Source organism: Sinohyriopsis cumingii, chromosome 15, assembly GCF_028554795.1.
Source record: "Sinohyriopsis cumingii isolate HCF-2022 chromosome 15, ASM2855479v2, whole genome shotgun sequence".
Classification (NCBI taxonomy): Eukaryota; Metazoa; Mollusca; class Bivalvia; order Unionida; family Unionidae; genus Sinohyriopsis; species Sinohyriopsis cumingii.
Genome location: NC_142975.1, coordinates 116,288,831 through 116,309,745, shown reverse-complemented (window position 1 = coordinate 116,309,745; position 20,915 = coordinate 116,288,831). Strand labels below are relative to the sequence as shown.

Genomic DNA, 20,915 nt, shown 5'->3' with positions numbered 1-20,915 from the left:
TTACCACCTGAACAGTGCAATTTCCAATCACAGTTTTGGCAATTGCATGAGCCAACATATAATAAAGTTTAAATTTAAGCAGTTTTAAAATGTGTCAATAGATTTTCCTAAGGTTAGGATAGTCAATATTTATCATGATTTGTTAAGATTAAGGCAAGTTCTATATGATCCCTGCATCCATGTCTAAAATCTAAGGATTCAAACACAATGAAATCCAAATTTCAAACCAAAGAAACAAGTAGCACATTTGTTTGGTTTCCTATCTTTTAATCATTTACTACTAAAATGGGTTACCAAGTGGTAACATTTTTGACAGAACACAAGTTAGCATAGAATCATGCTTGCGTTCAACTGATCTATATTATGTGGATGCTTTTCCAACAATAACGTTTTCAGTAATTCATGCTCATCTTCATTATCTTTGTGAAAGTGCCCGATAGACAATGCCAGAAGTTACCATCAAATGATGTTCATTTCACTGTAAACATCCTCATATCAGTAGAAAGGTGTTGGAAATACTCTTTCAGATCAGAATAATTAAAGTGTTGTGTCAATGAAATTCTTTGTTGTCAAAATTATTTGTAACAAAAGTTAACTACTTGATTTTTTTCCAGGTAACAAACCCATGGTGTATTCTGAACCTTCAAAATCGTCAAACTGTGCTTTGGTCTTGGTCATATGACAATTTAGCACACTGAGCACTGGTCTTGGTATTAAGACAATTTAGCACACTGAGCACAGGTCTTGGTATTAAGACAGTTTAGCACACTAAACACAGGTCTTGGTCATAAGACAATTTAGCACACTGAGCACAGGTCTTGGTACTATGACAATTAAGAACTGAGCACTGGTCATGGTATTAAGACAATTTAGCACACTGAGCACTGGTCTAGGTCATAAGACAATTTAGCACACTCAGTACAGGTCTTGGTATTAGGACAATTTTGCACACTGAGCACATGTCTTGGTCATCTGACAATTTAACACACTAAGCACTGGTTTTGGTCATACGACAATTTAGCACACTGAGCACAGGTTCTGGTCATAAGACAATTTAGCACACTAAAAACAGGTCTTGGTCATAAGACAATTTAGCACACTAAACACAGGTCTTGGTCATCAGACAATTTAGCACACTGAGTACAGGTCTTGGTATTAAGTCAATTTAGCAATATGCGCAGAGGTCTTGGTCATAAGACAATTTAGCACACTGAGCACAGGTCTTGGTCATAAGACAATTTAGCACACCGAGCACAGGTCTTGGTCATAAGACAATTTAGCAAACTGAGCCTTGGTTTTGGTCATAAGACAATTTAGCACACTGAGCACAGGTCTTGGTCATAAGACAATTTAGCACAGGTCTTGGTCATAAGACAATTTAGCACACTGAGCACAGGTCTTGGTATTAAGAAAATTTAGCACACAGAGCACAGGTCTTGGTCATAAGACAATTTAGCACAGGTCTTGGTATTAAGACAATTTAGCACACTGAGCACAGGTCTTGGTCGTAAGACAAATTAACACACTGAGCACAGAACTTTTTCATAAGACAATTTTGTACAATGAACATTGGTCGTGGTCATAAGACAATTTAGCACACTGAGCACAGGTCTTGGTCATAAGATAAGTTAGCACACTGAGCACAGGTCTTGGTCATAAGACAATTTAACACACTGAGCATTGGTCTTGGTATTAATACAGCTTAACATAGGTCTTGGTCATAACCCAACTGGCACATGGTCAAAGGCAAGATGCACATTTTGTTCATTAAAAGTTTAAAGTTATTATAAGCCTGTCTTGTACTGGGTTCACAAAAATTACCTTTGTAAATTTTTAAAAAACTACTTTGAAACCTGGAAGTAAAATCTCATCTACAGCACTGGAACTGACAGCATACTTACAATGTATTCAATATCACCACATACTTACAATGTATTCAATATCACCACATACTTACAATGTATTCAATATCACCACATACTTACAATGTATTCAATATCACCACATACTTACAATGTATTCAATATCACCACATACTTACAATGTATTCAATATCACCACATACTTACAATGTATTCAATATCACCACATACTTACAATGTATTCAATATCACCACATACTTACAATGTATTCAATATCACCACATACATACAATGTATTCAATATCACCACATACTTACAATGTATTCAATATCACCACATACTTACAATGTATTCAATATCACCACATACTTACAATGTATTCAATATCACCACATATGTCATTAACTACTTGATCTAGGTCATCTTCTTCTGCTTTTCTCCTAAAAAAGATGAAATAACTTATTATAAAATTCGTATTGGAATATCAGATTTGACAAATACATTCAGCTGTAACACCACAGTAACTGACTACTGTATACCATCCTAGTGACAATTATAATACAATGAACTGCATATACATCAAAAGTCAACTTTCAAAACAAGAGTCAATGCACAAACTAAAAAAATGTATGCTACGGAATAAAACCTATAGCTGTGTCTTTTAGGTTCTGATGGATTTTTCTGTTTGTTTATTTATCACGTGTTAATTTATTTTGAAGTAATGCACCCCGTTTTGCTGTTTCTTTGATCAAAGACTACATTCAGTGAGGTGTCACTTTCATGTGGAAAAGGCAGAGTTTCAAATCCCTTTGATTAAATGGGATTGTTTGGCTATTGTAAACTGTGGAGATGTTTTAAAATTTGCTTTAGTTTTTATCCTAGGTCATGTATCATGTTATATGTCTATATATATTAGAATATCATAGGTCACTTTGTATCCTATTAGAAATCTAACTTAGTACAAGTGCAACATCATGACTAGTGGATAAAAATGATTTAATTCATCAACAATTTGTAAAACCAAACCATTCTTCTACATGTTGATCAGTGCAAAAACAAAAATTCCAATACTTAACAAGACATATACTGTATCCTAAATGAAAAGGAAACTTGATAATTCCGATCTAGCTGTAAAAATAATGACAAACAAAATTTTGGGGAGACTGATGTATATTTCTGACAATATACTTTATGTGTGCACTTCCATATCTGCCATGTTGATTCCCTATTGACGCACACCGAGACCTAAAACATTGTTCCAACCACATATGAAGGCGCATATCATTTTGTGCATGAAGATATCCTAATACACCACAATCTGCTGTGTATATCAACCGGATGAGACAGAATTCTTGACTTTGCCCCTATTTTCTTAAATTAAATACTAACATTTCAATCAGCTTTGTTATTCTTTCATAAATAAATAGATCCATCAATAAACAGACACATAAACAAATGGATTCACAAACAAGTACACACATTACTATATAATTTCATATTTCATTAAGCATTTAAAGAATACTCGATTGTGACATTGGATGCAAAATTATTTCCGCTTGACACATGTTTCATTTTAATACACTTAAGATGAAATATCTCTGAACAGTTCTCACTCGCTTTCATTCATTATCATCCTCTGTTCATGATTTCCACTACAAATACAATAACTGATCGTATTAATTAAAATTCGTTTGTCAGCTGTCTTTGGCACAAGCACTTGCTTTGTGACAAGTATTTGTTCATCCAAGTTCTGGCATAATACATGGGCCATTATGTTCCGTAACTGATATTGTATCCCAAAGATTTGTGTCCGGAACTACTCGTTCAAGATGACAATATTTGAGACATTATGCAAGATAATTTAAGAAAAGGAAAACCAAATCACATTATTATCTGTCATTTCTGTTTGCTTGTAATATGCGTAATAACAGTTAAACTTCAATATTCCGTCTTTCGATATAAGCCAGGGTATTTCTAGCTTTATTTTATCTTTTGTGATATAGGGGCTCATAATTGCGTATATAATTTCTGTATCATTTATATGAAGTAAATATCCTTATTGACATTTAAATCAAATTTGTATTGTGAATATACGTGATGAATGACGTTGAAAATGGTTTGACAGGGACTCCAAATGGTGGTGCAAGGTGCATGTGCACTGCGTTGTGGGTATTTGCCTACACAATCGACACGTCTGTGAAAACAACCCATATTTTCCTTAACAGCAATAAATTTTAAAAATTTAATCATCAAAATTGCAGCAAGCAAATATGTTTATAAATTTTAAAAAGAAATTACTGTCATATACCGCCATGTCGGCCTATTCTTGCATCGGGTAATTCTGCGCAACGATACATCATTTCTGTAAACTTTTGATCATGTGCTATTTTGGGTCAAAAATCCATTTTGTATCCAGAAAGAAGAATCATACATTAAGAAAAGTGACATTCATAAAGTGTACAAAAATATCCCAAATTTAGACTCAAAATGCACATAAAAATGTGATTTCTAAATGGCAACGTGAAGACCCACTCCATGACCTTCTTGAACTGGTAACCCAAAAAATTCTATTTACTATGCATCTTTTAGAATCAGACAAATAAATGCATTGTATAAAAGATGGAAATGTGTACCTTAAAACAAAGCTATTTTAATCCAAGTTTCCAATTTTACAAGTTGTCCCATACGTACAAAATCGTCTGCTACCCAGTGTGTCTACTTGCCATTAAAACATAAATTCTCAACAAATTACCCTGCGTATAGTCTGTTTCTAAATTCTGTAGTAATTTTTCCCCATCAACAAGACATTGCAAACACATTACATCCTATTCACTGCTATTTCTCTTCAATGTAATAGTTTTATTTTTCATAAAATGTTGAACTTTCCTAAATTTTTTACAAGATCGGTTTAGTTTGCTTAATATCTCTTGCCATTTATTGGCATTTTTACATTGAATTTTGTTGTTGTTGTTGTAGGGTTTAACCCATTACCTCATGCAAGCATCTTTGGATGCCTTTACTCCATTCGCATGGAAGCGCCTTTTGACACCTGCTGTAAACATCAGCCACTTTGAGCTGGTTTTCGTAGTGCCACCTTCGGGGAAAACCCCCCTATTAGATACCACATTCATTTCTGCGAATGACAATTACTTCAGATCACGTGGTCGCTATGTATGCACTGGTTAATATCTGCTATTTAAAGTAACTGGGTCGTAATCTCCACTCTCCAAAATGGCGGTCGCCAATTTCATTCAGTACGTACGAAGTTTTCAAGATTAGAATAACAACTATGAAAGATTCAATAACTTAGGTAAAGGCTCTGATATTGATGTAGGCAGCAATTAGTTTTTATAAATTATCAAATTCAGATGACTTAGTGATGTAGACGCAGACGAAAACCTTGTAAATTTCGAGTATCGGAAATGGCAGGTATGGTTGGTCACGCGGCCTCACTGACATGACGGTGAACGAGTTCTCTCTTGATTTTAAAGCACATAAAAAAATTCTTCCATGAAAAATAATTACACAGCTATAACAATCGGGCTTTACTCTTAAATTTTTCCACATATAACAGATGTGTACCAAAAATGTAAAATGGTTAAAACTGCTGTTAAACGTAACATACACTACATTGCTTAACAGTTCACAGGCAGGATTTCATTCAGTACTTACAAAGTTTTCACGATTAGAATCACAACTATGAAAGATTAAATAACTTAGGTAAAGGCTCTGATATTTATGTAGGCAGCAATTAGTTTTTATTGATTATCAAATTCAGATGACTTAGTGATGTAGACGCAGACAAAAAACATGTAAATTTCGAGTATGGGAAATAGCAGCTACGGTTGGTCACGCGGCCTCACTGACATGACGGTGAACGAGTTCTCTCTCTCGATTTTAAAGCACATAAAAAATTCTTCCGTGAAAAATAATTTCACAGCTATAACAATCGGACTTTACTCTTAAATTTTTCCACATATAATAGATGTGTACCTAAAATGTAAAATGGTTAAAACTGCTGTTAAACGTAACATACACTACACTGCTTAACAGTTCACAGGCAGATCTATGCGCATGCTGTCGACTAGATAACAGGTGTTCTATTTATAACGCGCTGTACTTTGTCACTTTGCCATTTGTCAGCACAAGATAGGCTATACATGGCGGCCAGTATTAATGGTGGAGGAAGAACCCGGGAAACCCCCAGAAAGAACCACTGACCCACGAGTAGCTACTGGCAAGCTTTCTCACATACCAACATAGGCCGAACCCGCGACTCGAACCCACGCAGACAGAGGTGAGATGGCAGTGATCCGTAACGGTGAGCGCTTTAGACCACTTGGGGCCCTCGTTGAATTTTGTAAAACTAGTTATAAACCTGACCTAATTACTCAACTGAACTGCTGACAGAAATAGTCCAAAGTAATATATTTCATTTCTATAGCAAGATGGATGAACGTTACATCTTTCCAAAGCTATGCACAGAATAGGCCGACATATTGCGAGTCAGGAAAAACGGGGGAGGGGGTATCCCCTGTGTCGAAAATGAATATTATTTTGAACAGAATATTCTGGTGACAATTGCATCTTTTCAAATGGTAAGCATTGCTGTATTTTATTTGTGTCAATTGCTCGAATTCGGTATGCGTTTTGCTTCATTATTGGAAACGAAAACCTTAGATGCGCAGAAATGCCCAACAGCTATGTACTCTCAACTGTCATATCAAACTGCAAACACTAAAGATCCCGATCTGTCATAGCATAATGCACCTGCAGATCTGGTTCTTTGATGTCTGTTCTACTGAATACTTCAGATAAACTGCACAGACCCAGATCTGCTGGTGCATTATTCAATGGTATATCTGGCTTAGAGCAGGTTGCAGTTGGGCCCATCTTCGAGTCCCTTCAGAATTACATTGGATACTCAATTCTGATTTTGTGAGCTTTAGTGAACTTTTATTCAAGTCCGGTTGAAGTTACCGACTACTAATCCTATTTTTAAAATAAAGTTAAATTTAACAAGTAAAGAGACAAACCAGGTAAACACCCCACCCACCCCACTCTCTTTTGATAGTGCTTGATCAGCTAAGGAGACGAACAGCAAGCACCTTGCAGGCCTCGACTTTGATCCTCTACCCACTCTTTCTTTAGTACAAAATTTTGTCTCCACTTCGTCAAGTAAATCATCAATATCGTCTGCCATTTATAAGACTTTAAGATCTCGTCACTAAGAAATTTATTGCATAGCTTTCTTTTGTTCGATCCTTTTGGATCATTATTCTATGATTATCTCTGTCTTTGTACACTAATAAACATTAAACCAGTCGATTAATTTGGCTGGTTCCCAGTCAATCTTGACAATCTATAACTCACAACTTCTGAGTGGAAAGGGGGAAGTCGACTGGTGCGGTTAGTCATACGCATGCGCAAAACCACGATATATCTTATCCCTACGAAGTGCAGACTAAAATTGAAATATCTAACTTATTTATAAGTTACAGATAATCACAAATGTCTAAAACAGATCAAGTACTTATACTCGAACCTCCAAATGAGTTAAGATTCAGAGGTAATGTTCAAACCGTACCTCACACAGTTGCATGGTATAAGTTGGGGTGGGGAGGTTGGGTTGGGAAGGTAACTGCCTTAGTCCTTCCGGACGTTTAGTTTCACTATGTTACTTTTCGTCGTGTTCATTTGCATTTAATGATAAAGCCTAATAATCACTTTAAGACAAGACATACACCTGATGTAATTTGGCCAAGGATATACGCACGACGGTCGTTTATTTCCAAGTTTCTTTACATGGCGGTTGTGTATTGACGTAGATTGTATATTCACGGCGTCCATATACGTCATTGTGTGTTGTCTGTATAGACGGTAGGTTTTAAGGGATCTTTAATTTTGTTTCTTCTGTTTGTTTCTTTCTAACGTGAAATATAAAGAAAGCCGAGTATTATTTTATAAATGTGTATTTCGGTTTGTGAGCGTATTTCGGTGTTTCTAATAACCGTAATAATCGCTGCCATTGATTGTTTCAAGGGTGTTAGTTGCTGGGGTGGGAGGCGCATATTTTTTATTAAAATATACTAAAAAAATATTCAAATGCACTCGACTGACATGTACTAAATTCTAGTCGAAATATATATGCATGTCAATATATATGTATGTGTGTGTGTGTGTGTGTGTGTATATATATATATATATATATATATATATATAATTTGTCTCCACTGTTATTGAAGATGAAAAATGACAAAAAAAATATACAATTCTTAATGGACTGGACACATTATTTAATAAATGGCAAATATAAGAATGGGAAAATATCTAAATAAATTTGGTAATAAATTGACAGTTGCATTAATATCTTGATGAAATGAAGTTCCTTAATTTTACAGTAGTTTTAGGACCATGACATACAAATTGAGCCTGTACATATTGTGCTTCAGATTGTGTTTTTATCCAGTTAATAACTGTATTCATACAAAATTGACAAGATTTTTGTTGTTGACATGTTGCATATGTAGACTGATACTTTTGGTGTTGGTTAATATACAGTTCAGAGCTCGAATTTAACACAAATGTCTTTGTAGCCAGAAGGACTAGTATATTGAGAAATTTACTAGAACTGCCAAATCTTTACTATAGTTTGATTCTACATCCCCGTTTGTTTGTACACCCATACCATTTTAAAAAACGAAAAAGTTTAATGTGACAAAAAGTGCACAGAACTAAGTCAATTGAATCATTGATTTATAATTTCTAACCTGACTGTGACCAGAATGGCATTAATGCTGCCATATCCTGCACCATTTCATGCTTAACAGACTTTCCATAATAACATGGCGCCATGTTGCGTACACTATAGGCTAGTTTATTTCCTTCAGACTACATAATGACGTAGTTCATCCTGTTAGGCAAATGAGAGTTTGGAATTATATCCTTCTGCATACATGAACATAGAAATTAAACCGCTTGTTAAATCCACATGAAAAGTGTAGTTGTCATTTTCCTTTGCTGAATTTGACATTGTAAATATCGGAAGCAGACGACTTATATATGTACATCTGTAGTTGTGATACACCCCATTGCTGAAAATGGACTTGTCCAGAAACTGGAAATGGATCTGAGCATGTCCATCTTTTGCTGTTTTCCGACTTGACACACATTTGCGAAAATATGGCGGGAAAACAGCAAATAGAAACTATTTAACCATTGCCTAAAATTACTAAGAGGACATAGACAAATAAATAAACATAAAGGACTATATTGAATAAGGCCCATTTTCTGCCCCTATTTTTATGGGGGAAAAAATTCTTGTAAATATCACAACTCTGTGTCTCATTGTATTATTTGATGTATAAATCACCCTATTCTGTATGAAATATGCATATAAATTTCTTTTTCATACCTAAACATGACTTTTGAACATGGTCTGGTATGGGAAATTGAAGAGAAAATGCTACATTTGAGAAATTTAAACTAGAAATAAGGTATAAGTGCAGGCTTGATCAGACAAGGTATTTACACTGATCAGTTATTTTTTATTAAATTGTTTAGGTTCTCATATTGACTTTTGTGTTCACGTTTGCACTAATCAATAAAAATTTAAAAATTCTTGAATTTTGCTATGTATCATTGTCATTGTTTTCCCTGTTTCACTGTAACTGCCAATGTATCACTACATGTGAGCAGTTAGATCCGCATTCCTCGAGTGTGTAATATTATTTCCTTCATTATTATATTACAGAATTTCCTGGAATTATATGGATCCCGATATTTTAAAAACGTTTTCCAATAATTTCTATCTATCTTCATTCTTTTTAAATTGCATTGGGAACAAGATTTTTCGAAGAAGTGCTGAATGGGCATTTTGAACTATATGTAAACAAAGACTACGTGAAGTAAACATTAAATATATTTTTACATTGCCAATTTTTGTGTGCAAAAGGATGATGTAAATAATAGGGTAGGGACATATATTTTATTTATTTTATATATTAATAATAGGGTTTTTCTTTATTTCCATCACAATACCATTTGCTATGTTTAATTCACTATTACACAGCAATTCTGTACGTGTAATCTTTAAATGAATCTGTCAGTTTTTTATGGAAATAATATTTACAACCTGCGCATTTTGTCATTAAACTGTTAACTGGGTCTTTCTTCATGTAGTAACAATATTAATTATTTAAAACTAAAGCAATAACTGGGCTAACAACAAAGTGTCGTCTGAAGTTACAGTCTTCTACCATGTTACAGAAGTGAACACCCCTACTGTAGGGGCATGTACAATTGCTTGATATCTGGGTTGTTGAGGCAGTCTGCCTCCCAATGAACTGGTAAATTCATCAGTGCATTTGTAGTAGATAATACTTTTATTAAAGGTAAAACTAATATAATAATTTTAATACCTAACTGCTGCTGTTACCTCATCCCTTTCTGCTCCAGTGTCCTTTCCAAATCAGAGGAGGACAATATTTTGTATGTTGGCTGTGACAGGTTCAGTTTAGTTATGTCTCTCCAATATTAATGGGAGGAGGGAATAGTTTAGCTCAGATGGGGGGACTACAAGTCCCATAAAAAGCATTACAATAGTAGCATGGAAGTATTAAATAATTAGAATTAGTTTACCCTCCCCAATAAATTTAATAGTGATTTTTCATAAGTACTGTTGCTTTTGAACAATATTAGTGCAAGAACTTTAGAAGATTGTTCGTGTGAGAAGTTTCTCTTTTCCTAATGAATTTTATTCACAAGAGTTATTTCCCTTACTAACACAGAGAGCTGCAGACAAAATGTATAAGTTTCTTTTTAATCAACAATATGCAGAAAATAAATTTGTATACTCTAAAAAAAATTAACTTGCTATTAAGACTCAGATTTGAGATAATCTGCATACAGTTTTAACCCTGCTGGTCACCATCCAGAAGCTCTTATTCATTATCCTGTTGTCCGTTGTTTGGTGTACATCATCCATCCATTGGTGAAAGTTTATTATCACTTGTCCTTGTGAACTAATGTGAGGATTGCTTTGAAACTTTTCGCACATTCATTGCAATGCCTAATTGGTCCTAAATAAAAATAGTGCTGCTCAGACATTCTGGATGATAGTGGCAAATAATCGTATCAACATCAAGTTTTCACTGAAGGGCTTATAATGTCCATTTGGTCCTAAAATTAAAATGACATCAGTAGAACTTCTAACGTGGCCATCACAGTAGCCATCTTGAAAATCTTGTGTTCGCAACTATTCTTGAATGGATGATCTATCAGGTTGGTATTTATAGTGATAGCACTTTACAATTTTTGAAAGGTCATAAATGAACATTGTGCCAATGTAACATCCAACCAAGCCAGATTTTGAATATTGTTATTGCTACTTATCTTGAACAGATGGCTTTATCGACATCTTCTAGTAGATGATATCGAGTTAAAAGTAAATGAAATGGCACCCACAGGATGTCCAGCATGGCCTGTAAATCTTGCTATTGCTATTTAACTAAATGGATACCCATATCTTGTCCAGTTAATCCTTAATAAAAGTAGCACCCCAAGGACATACAGGTGCTGGTCTTTAAACTGTTCTAACAGATGGCCATAGCCATGTGGGATTTTCAGGAAAGACTTCTTATACAGTGGAACCTGTCTTGAAAGACCACCCCTTCGGCCAAAACATAATGGTCTCTCATGACAGGTGGTCTCTCATAACAGGTTATAACACTATATAATCTCTAAATCTGTACATGGAGAACCTGGTCTCTCAAGACAGGCGGTCTCTCATAGCAGTGGTCTCTCAAGACAGGTTTTACTGTAATGTCTTTTTTTCCCTAAACTTAAATGGTTCTGATCTGGCATCCAGCATGCCTGCTGCTGTAAGGCCATTTCTTATGATATGTACTTAATCGTTAATGAAAATGGATTTGATCAGCTTTCCAAGGTGGTGGCCATCTTGAAAATCTTGCCATTACTACTTCTCATAAACAGATAATCATAATGACATGGTGCTTCCACTAAGAGACTTATGATGATATGTAGTTTTTACTAAATGAAAAATAGTGCTGAGCTGACCTCCAGTATAGTCACCTAGCCATCTGGAAAATCTTCATATTTGTTTATTTCTTCTATTCAGCTGGTCATATGGGGTGTGTTTTAGTTACTTCTCTCAGTGGATAGTCATTGTAAGATGAGAGATTTTTGCTAAAAGACTTACAATATCTAGTTGATTCTAAATGAACTACAATATGGCTGCCATCATAGCCATCTTGAAAATCTTGTTTCAACTACTTCTTGTGAACAGATGGTCTTACAGACATGGAATTTGTTCACAAAATACTTTTGGTCCTGAAATAAATGGTACTGTTCAAGCCTCCAGGCTGATGGCCTATGGTGGCCATCATGAAAATTGTGTTCTCACTACTCAGCTTCCATGGATGGTTGTATTGACATGGGTTTTTTGATAAAATGTATCTCACCAGCTAAGATATTCATGCTCCCCAGAAAGCCAAGACAGTTCATTCTGTGACATGCCCCCTTGCCCGTTTGATCATGGGTTTAAAATCACATGAATTACTATGAGGTTAAGACAAATCATTGTGTGACATGCTCAAATTTTTTCCTATGGTCAAGGTCACACAATTTGACAAGAATGCACTAGCTGTGGTCTCAACACAAATCCTGGTATTCTTTCATGTCTGTGAACATATTTATGCAAGTAAATATGGATTTGTGTCATATCCATTTATGGATATATGTGAAGATTACTTTAAATGATGCCATTTCAATGACATGGTTTATTCGAGAAAATATTAATTATAGATTTGACTGAATTTAGCATGGTGGTATACATGTACATTGAATCAAGTTCAGTCATCTTCTATCCATGATAAAAGGTTCAAGGTCAAAGACTAACATTGAACAAGTACCTTGTAAACATGGCAAGTCTGACTTATCCATTATTCTTTATGTTACTAAACCATTCAGCCATTATCAAGAATACAAGTATAGAAGATAGTGCTTTACTGCGGATTCCTGGACAACAGAAGACAGTGATTTATTGTGGATTTCTGGACAACAGAAAATAGTGATTTATTGTGGATTCCTGGACATTTTTTAAGTCACTAGAATGTTAATCCCTTCTTATGACTTTAAAATGCATACAGATAAAGGCACCTTACTTGGATGAAAAGGTACTATTTATAATCACTCAAAATTTAATACAAATTTTCCAGGGATCGTCCTGGGCTTCGCCAATGTCGCAAATTGCGATTTTTTTTCCTTATTGGCGACAAAAATATCCCATCTGGCGATCTTGTTGGCGACATACCTTTTGGTTATTTAATTTGTACATACAATCATGGATTTGGACTGAATAAATTTAAAGCCAGAACGAAAGGAAGCCACAAACTTGACTAAGCAATGCATTGGAATCAATCTGTTACACAAACGATCCTTTGTTCTTATTGACAACCCTATCTTTACAGTGCATTGTTACATCATAATCTGCTTATGCTGACATCTGGGCTGAGTACTGTATGCTGCGATACAGTCGATCATGCTACCACACTATACCTACAACTGACCGACTTCTGAAGACGCGAATAGAACAGATACAATTAATTGTATGGCTAATCCTTCTGTTTTTTTTATACATATATCAATACAGTAGTTTTGCTGAACCTTCATAGAAAACTGATAACCTTTGAAGTACCGACTACTGTGTATAAATACAATGCAAATGGAAAAAATCTCAATCACAATTACATCTGTCGCCAGTGCAGCATTTTACTCATTGATCTTTTCCTTTTGCCATCAGTCCCGTGTTACAGCTGCAGAGACTTAAACTCCGCAACAAGAAATAGCAAAAAAAACCCCAGTTTTGCATAATTAATAATAATTATTTATTTCTCAAAATACAGGAGTGAAAGAATCCCTAAATTGGGCGTGAATTTACGCTTATATATACGGTCCAATATTGCCAGGTGTTGACTCGTGTAAGTTTCATTCGTGGGAATGGAGATCCTATTTTTCTTGTCGAGAAAATTTATACAGCATTCAGTGATCATTCTTGGGATTTAGGAAGCAGTTCGCTACAAGCTTTGTGAAGCTAGCCATAAAAGGGGGGGGGGCTGCTGAGAGACTCCTGGTGACAGTGTCACCTGTCAGCACTGAGGACTGTGAACGTGGATTCAGTAAGATGAACCTCATAAAAACTGACATCAGAAATAAGCTCTGCATCTCATCCCTCGAGAATTTAATGAGAATCAGCATGTACAGATGTGAAAAATTAGACTTAGAAACTGCATTCAACAAGTGGGCAGCCCTAAAATCGTGACGGATCTTCATGTAACACTTTGTAACATTTTGTTAATGCTTGTTGTAATTAAAGTATTAACTAATCCATCTTTTGTAATTTTCACTGCCTGTTACATTAATAGACTAAATTAACACTTGGAAAAATGTACACTACTTTTTTTGGCGACACTTTTTGAAAATTGGCGACAAAATATTGAGGTTGGCGATTTTTTTGGCGACAGCTTTTTAAAAGCCAGGACCATCTCTGAATTTTCTCTTTTAAAATCTAGGACCCTTCACTGATGTTGTGACTGCAGACCTGAAGCTCACAAATCCAGCCGGGAAAAGAGTATGTTTCAAAGTAAAAACTACGGCACCTCGGAGATACTGTGTGCGTCCTAACAGTGGTATTATAGAGCCAGGTGCCACAGTTAGTGTGGCTGGTAAGTAACCAGTTTTTTCTTCTTTTATACCTTTTATTGTTTCACACACAGTTGATCAACATTATGATTATTTTTGTGTGTTTATTTGTCATACAGGAAAGAATGTTTTATTATTGAAAAGTTATAATTTGTTATCGAGGCACCTCTTCAAATTGGATAATCTACATTCTTGAGTCTTAAAAAGTGAATAACAGTATAATTTTGAAAAATTACAGAAGTATAGGTAATGTTCACGAATGTGTTTTATACTTGTTTAATGTCTGAAATTTTTAATATATCTTAACACATTAACCCCTGGTGATGAGTTTAAGTGGCAAGAGGTAGTAGCCTACTGCCGAGCTCTGTAGCATCAAGGTCAAGTATGATACACTAAAGTGGGTGGTATTATAGAAAGGTAGACAGATGTATCTCTACAGTGATACCAAAAATCTGGAATTTCTAGTTGCGTTAAAAAATACAGAGGGAAAAATCTCATTTTTTTTACCCGTTTTTTTTTTTCTATCCAAAATTTGCCGGTGGTCGGAATCCGATTTTGTGTCCGGATTTTAGACTTTTTGATCTCAGATCTAAGGCAGACCAGTATGAACTGCACAAAGTAGGATAATATGGGCATTTGGAATAAAGAGTGGTCTCGATACGAAAATAATGGGTCCGTTAAGCAACAAAAAAAAAGAACTCCAACTTTTACCCTTCTGCTCATGAGCGAGCCAAATAGCCAATGAAAAATGATGTTTCTAACACAACTAGGCCGTATGTTATTGGAAGATCACCTGGAAGTTTGTGTTTTAGGATGTATTCAGAAATAGCTTTCAAATCATGTTTCCAACTCGAACTTCAGATGAAAAAGACAAAAACCTACAGGGGTTAACGTGTTAAGGCCATTGTGAAAGAAAGATGCAAATTATTTTAGATAAAATATATTTTTAGCTGAAATCACTTTAAAAATTGTGATCTTTTCAAACATCTAAGTTAACAGCTTTCATAAAGAGCCATATATGAATGAGGTATTGTCAAATATATACAGTAATGCATGTATTTCCCTTCAGGTAATCTTAAAGCTCATCATAATGTTATAGTCTCCATTATCATAAGCAAGTCAAATGCTCTTAGCAACAATTGACAAAGGGATAGTCATAATCTCATTATTAGATGCTGTATAATTGTGATGTTTTGTATGCATGAGCATTCCATTATAAAAATGAAGCCCATTGCAGGGCTCTCTATGACTGAAGCTTCTGTGTCCAGTACACTATAAATTCTCAGAGGACACAGCTTTTCAGTATACTGCATCCCCCATCTTCGCTATCCAAGGTTCTGATATGTTAACCCATGTACACCTTGGTGGGTCAATCTGGTATTTTAGTACATTGCATTAGTGATATATATTTGATTCCGTGAGTTTCGTTCCTTATTATGTTATACCAGCTAACCATTAGCATGTAACAGTGGTGCAGTGTGCATCATCCAAAAATGGTGGAGACTATTAACATTAGAAGGATACTTTGTAAGTTTAACATTGAAAAGAAAACCTGTACAGGTGTATTTGACAAAAAGTTGCATTTGCAAATATGGAACAGCAGAGAAAAATCATTTATTTACGAGTCCATTCCGATTGTGTGCGCTTGCCTTCATTTGATCAAGAAGGAACCATGTTCATATTTGAACAATTTAATTTTGATAGAATGAAGCAGCTTGCCACTGCATCCAGTAAAATTCACAGACCTAAGGCACATAAATACTGGATTGATTTGCCAATGCATATAAAAGTTAAGATATCAGAACCTTGGATTGCGAAGATGTGCCTCATATTTCCCTGTGATGATCCCCATTTTATATCTTTGGTCAGCCATGGCCAATTTGTGAAATAGTTTAAGGACTAGTCTTGGGTAAACAGGCTAGAAGCCGTTGTGATGAATTAATAGTTATTCTTCTCTGATTTGATGACTTAGAGAAATTAGTGTTCTATTGAATGTATTATGTAAGTACCTCTGACTGTTCTGCAAAATAAAATCCAATGCCCAGTGTTGTTTTGACAGTATTTAGGTGACAAAACATGTATAAATCTTGAGCATAGTCAGAGTTTTCTAAGAGTTTGAGTTTGAAACTTCTATCCAATCATCAATAGTAATAACAAAGCTACTTCAGTAGGTGCGGCCCTGAGTGGTCAGGAGTGTTCACTGTTACAGGTTACAGTTACATCTCTGTCAGTGTGGGTTTGACTCTTGCGCATGGCCAATGTGGGTATGTGAGAAAGCATGCCAGTAGCTTCATGTGGGGCAGTGGTTCTTTCCCAGGATTTCCCGGGTTCTTCCTCAGCCAGCAATACTGGCCACCATGTATAGCCTATCATGTGCTGAAGAATAATATTAAACCCCATAACAACAACAATTTCAGTATGTGTAATTTACACTAGTGTACAGTGTCAGCAGACATAAAGGAGTGACAAAGACAGGGTTCCTTGCAGTCATGGAAATCCTGGAAAAGTTTAAATTACAGAAAAACATTTCAGGGGCCTTGAAAAGTTTAGAAAATTTCATAAGTCATTCAGAGTTTTGCAAAAGTCATGGATATTGATTTTTTTTTTGGTTGTATTATCAGTCGCATTTTCATTTGCCGACACACAAGTTTTACCAACCCACTTAACTTCGATAATTTATTTGTTAGAGTAGGTTCCCCTAAAACTTCATAGTTAGACTACATACAGGGATCTTACGACATTCAGAAATTCAGAATCATTGTATTCAAGGCACTCAAAAGAGAATGACCTATCTGAAAGGATGAAGTATGCCAAAATCAAGCTGTAAAATGTTTTTGTGTTAAATTTACATGTTAGGTAAGTATTAGAGGTCATACATTTACATAATAGGTATTCTTAAAATTGGTGAAAAGGTGTTGGAAAAGTCATGGAATTACATTTTTTAAAGTCACAGGAACCCTGCCAAAAGTAAATTAACTCTTAAAAATGAGTTGCAAGATCTGTTTTCTGTTTCTTTCTTTTCCTTCGAAAATAAACAAGCAATGAAAAGGACACCAGTGCTGATAAAAGGAAAATGATGGGGAGCATACAAATGAAGATAACTAAAGGAAGTAAGATTTGGACTGTATAGTTAATGCTGACACCCATCTCAACTAGAGTGATGGACGCTGGTAAAAAATTGGTGTCAGAGCTACAGCTATGACAGCTTGAGACCTGAGTGGGAGAAGCAGATCTCATGATTGAAAAAAGCAAACTTGGATGCTACAGAGCAATTTATGTGTGGTTTAAGACTGCTGAAAGGTAGAATCCTTTCACTCAGAATGGAAATACTAACTTCCTCTATCTGCCTTTAGTCATCACAAACTTAACCCAAATCATTTAATTTTTATTGATGTGCAAAAAAGACAGACAATCCCATAATCTGTTGAGAAACATTTATTTTGAAAAATAATTTCTGCAAAGGAGTACAGTTCTTAATTTGCAGCTGATAAAGTGCAGTATGATATAAAGTGTTTTGAGAAGTTACTGAAACTAAAAAAAGTTTCTCCCTGATGTGATCTTGTGAGGTTGAGAATTTAATCAGATAAAAATAAAATAATGATAATATTTGTTTTCCTTTCTGTCCTTTTTAAAGTGATGTGATGTGATTTTGATTTTTAACGTAGCTTTAACAATTTTTGAGTCATATCGCTACGATGTTTGCAATGTGGCAGTTTATAGTGATGTCTAGCACTGGGGCATCATGCCGCAGACATGTAGCATGATGTCCCACCCAGTCACATTATCCTGACACCAGGCCGACCAGTCCAAACACTAACCTCTCAATGCTGAACGCCAAGCGAGGCAGCTGTTAGTACCATTTTTTAAGTCTCTGGTATGACTCTGCCGGGGATCGAACCTACGACCTCCCGCATCCGAGGCGGATGCTCTAACCACTAGGCCACCGGAGCAGTCCTTTTTAAAGTGAGTGACTCACGAGTTTATGCCAGAGACTCTGAAATACTTGAGTTCTGTGAGTGAAATATCCAGGACTTCTCATCCTGAAACTTGGTGGGTTTAAGTATTGTAACAATGACAGTGTTCACCAACAAAATATAACTCAAAGCATTGCAATAAATGGAAGGCTGAAACCTTATTAATAATTGTCTTCCCTATCACATGGAAATTCTAACACCAAGTATTTGTCTGTTGATTAAATGGATCAAAACTATGGGCTTTGTGGCTAGAGGTGAAGGTCATTTTCATTGAAAGAAGAGATAATGAAGAAATTATAATATGGGCTGAAAAGGTCAGATGTCATGGTCATGGCAAGTTTAATAAGAAAACAATGCTTTCTGCACAGTAAGTTTAGTCCATGACCACACACCTTGAATTAAAGGTCCAGGTCACTGAGACCTGTTGGTTGATAATCACCAGATTCAGCCATGCCCTTCATGTGCCTTGAATAGAGGAATGTTAAAAATGTACTCTTATTAAATTTTCAGTTATGCTTCAGCCTTTTGAGTATGACCCACAAGAGAAAAACAAGCACAAGTTTATGGTGCAGACCATGTTTGCTCCAGAAGGAAAGATAGAGAGCCAAGAGTTATTGGTGAGTCATTTGAGTTGACACAATCATTCAATCTTTCTAGCATTCTTAAATTAATGTATACACTAACTACTACTTTTTTCCTTTTATTAGACTGGTCTTTAAAGAGAATCAGGAATCATTAGATTACAGCATGAACATTGATGATATCTCGTACACTGAATATATCCCTATGCCAATAAATCAGAAATTTTTCTCTGTAAATATATACCAAAATTCATCCAAGGTTGGCATTGACATTTTCCAAGTGGTTATTTCAATTTCTTGAAACTGATAGAAATCTGAATCATGGATCGTTGTGATATTGTTCCATACTGCTGTATATGTATATGATGGATAAATTGATAATGCAACCAGAAATAATGCTTTGACATGTACATAGGATGCTTTTGTAAGATACCCATAAAAGATTCTGTTTCTAGCTAATTTGAAAATCATCCTTACTTTAAGTAAAGAAATAAATATCATAAGTAAATAGGTGGAAATGTATCCTCTAATTGGAATGAGTAGTTTCTGCATCACTGACAGCCACATACTTGTTCATTTACATGTTTACCAATGTGAGGCAGAAATGTAGACTAAGCTGTTTACACATGTAAACATTGCAGTCTTAGTACATAGGCAATTCCACATTCATTTTCGGTTATGTATCAAAAATGTCATTCATGAGCACCAAACTTCTTTCTATAAAAATGCATTTCAGAGTAATGTCTTTTTTTTAAGTGTTTTTATTGACCTATAAATATAGTCCCTGAGAATCAAACCCTATCACTCAGCAGAAATATTCTGAACCCAAGTAATAGCAACCGTTAAAATTTTCATGAGTGGAGAATTTTATCCACTTTTGAATATGGCTTAAATATTAATAACATTATTATACAGTATACATCTCACTGAGGAAAAAAATCGAAGTCAAAATCTGATTGGGAATGGAATAGTAAAAGCTTTGGTGTAATTAACTGTACAATAAATACATATGTTGTCACAACAGCAAAAGAAAAGTTCATCGGGAGTGGTAATATTTTACGATTTCTTGAGCCAGAGCATTTGCAGTGACAAGCATTCATTTATGTTAGTAAAAATGAAAAAGGCTATTTAAGAATACCCATTTGCCTTCTACAAAATGACATGGTTTGTAATCTGGCCCCACTCCCCCCCGCCCTGCCCCCATCTTCGTTAGCCATGGTTTTCATAACCCTATTTACACCTTGGCATATCGAGCAGATATTTCTGAGCTACAGGTCTGAGAATTTCATTGAATGCAGCAGCAAGCCACTGCATCTAATCAAAATTATGTTGTTTTAATTCTAATACTGTTCTTATATTTATATGATCGAGGCAAGGGGGAGCACACAACTTGAATGGACTAATATATAAGCAGTTTTCAAGTGTCGGTCTGTGTTTGCACAAATACCTTTCACTCAGATACATAATGGCTTCCCACTTGTACATAGTCATCCTTTCGATGTTAAATTTACAAAGTATCCTTTATAAGTCAATTGCCACCACCGTTTTTGGCGGATGTACAATGCACCATGCTGTTGGTTAGTTGGCATTATATACTAAGGGAGGCAACACATGAAATCCAGTAGATGTCGCTAGGACAAAGCAACAATATAGCTGTTCACATACATGATTTTTCTTCATTTTAAAGCAGAATTCTACTCATGACTTGAATCTGATTTATCTTGATATAGTCCATTTTTTTATCATCTCTGATCCGTTTTTTTTAAAAACGGTCTG

General features: G+C 35.3%; 2 protein-coding genes across 2 annotated transcripts in view; one reads left to right on the top strand and one right to left on the bottom strand.

Annotated features, from left to right (window-relative positions):
* LOC149782543 (cilia- and flagella-associated protein 418-like) overlaps nucleotides 1–7,166 on the bottom strand; it is a 35,440-nt gene extending 28,274 nt beyond the window's left edge. The window contains exons 1-2 of the mRNA XM_089933977.1: nucleotides 6,973–7,166; nucleotides 2,238–2,304 (exon numbers count right to left, since the gene is read on the bottom strand). Coding sequence (XP_089790103.1) covers nucleotides 2,238–2,304; nucleotides 6,973–7,067 — 162 coding nt within the window. The 5' untranslated portion in view covers nucleotides 7,068–7,166. The remainder of the gene's footprint in view (nucleotides 1–2,237; nucleotides 2,305–6,972) is intronic.
* A 100-nt stretch (nucleotides 7,167–7,266) lies between these two features.
* Nucleotides 7,267–20,915, top strand: part of LOC149782542 (vesicle-associated membrane protein/synaptobrevin-binding protein-like) — a 55,267-nt gene continuing 41,618 nt past the window's right edge. Inside the window, exons 1-3 of the mRNA XM_089933976.1 lie at nucleotides 7,267–7,433; nucleotides 14,455–14,607; nucleotides 19,069–19,175. Coding sequence (XP_089790102.1) covers nucleotides 7,376–7,433; nucleotides 14,455–14,607; nucleotides 19,069–19,175 — 318 coding nt within the window. The 5' untranslated portion in view covers nucleotides 7,267–7,375. The remainder of the gene's footprint in view (nucleotides 7,434–14,454; nucleotides 14,608–19,068; nucleotides 19,176–20,915) is intronic.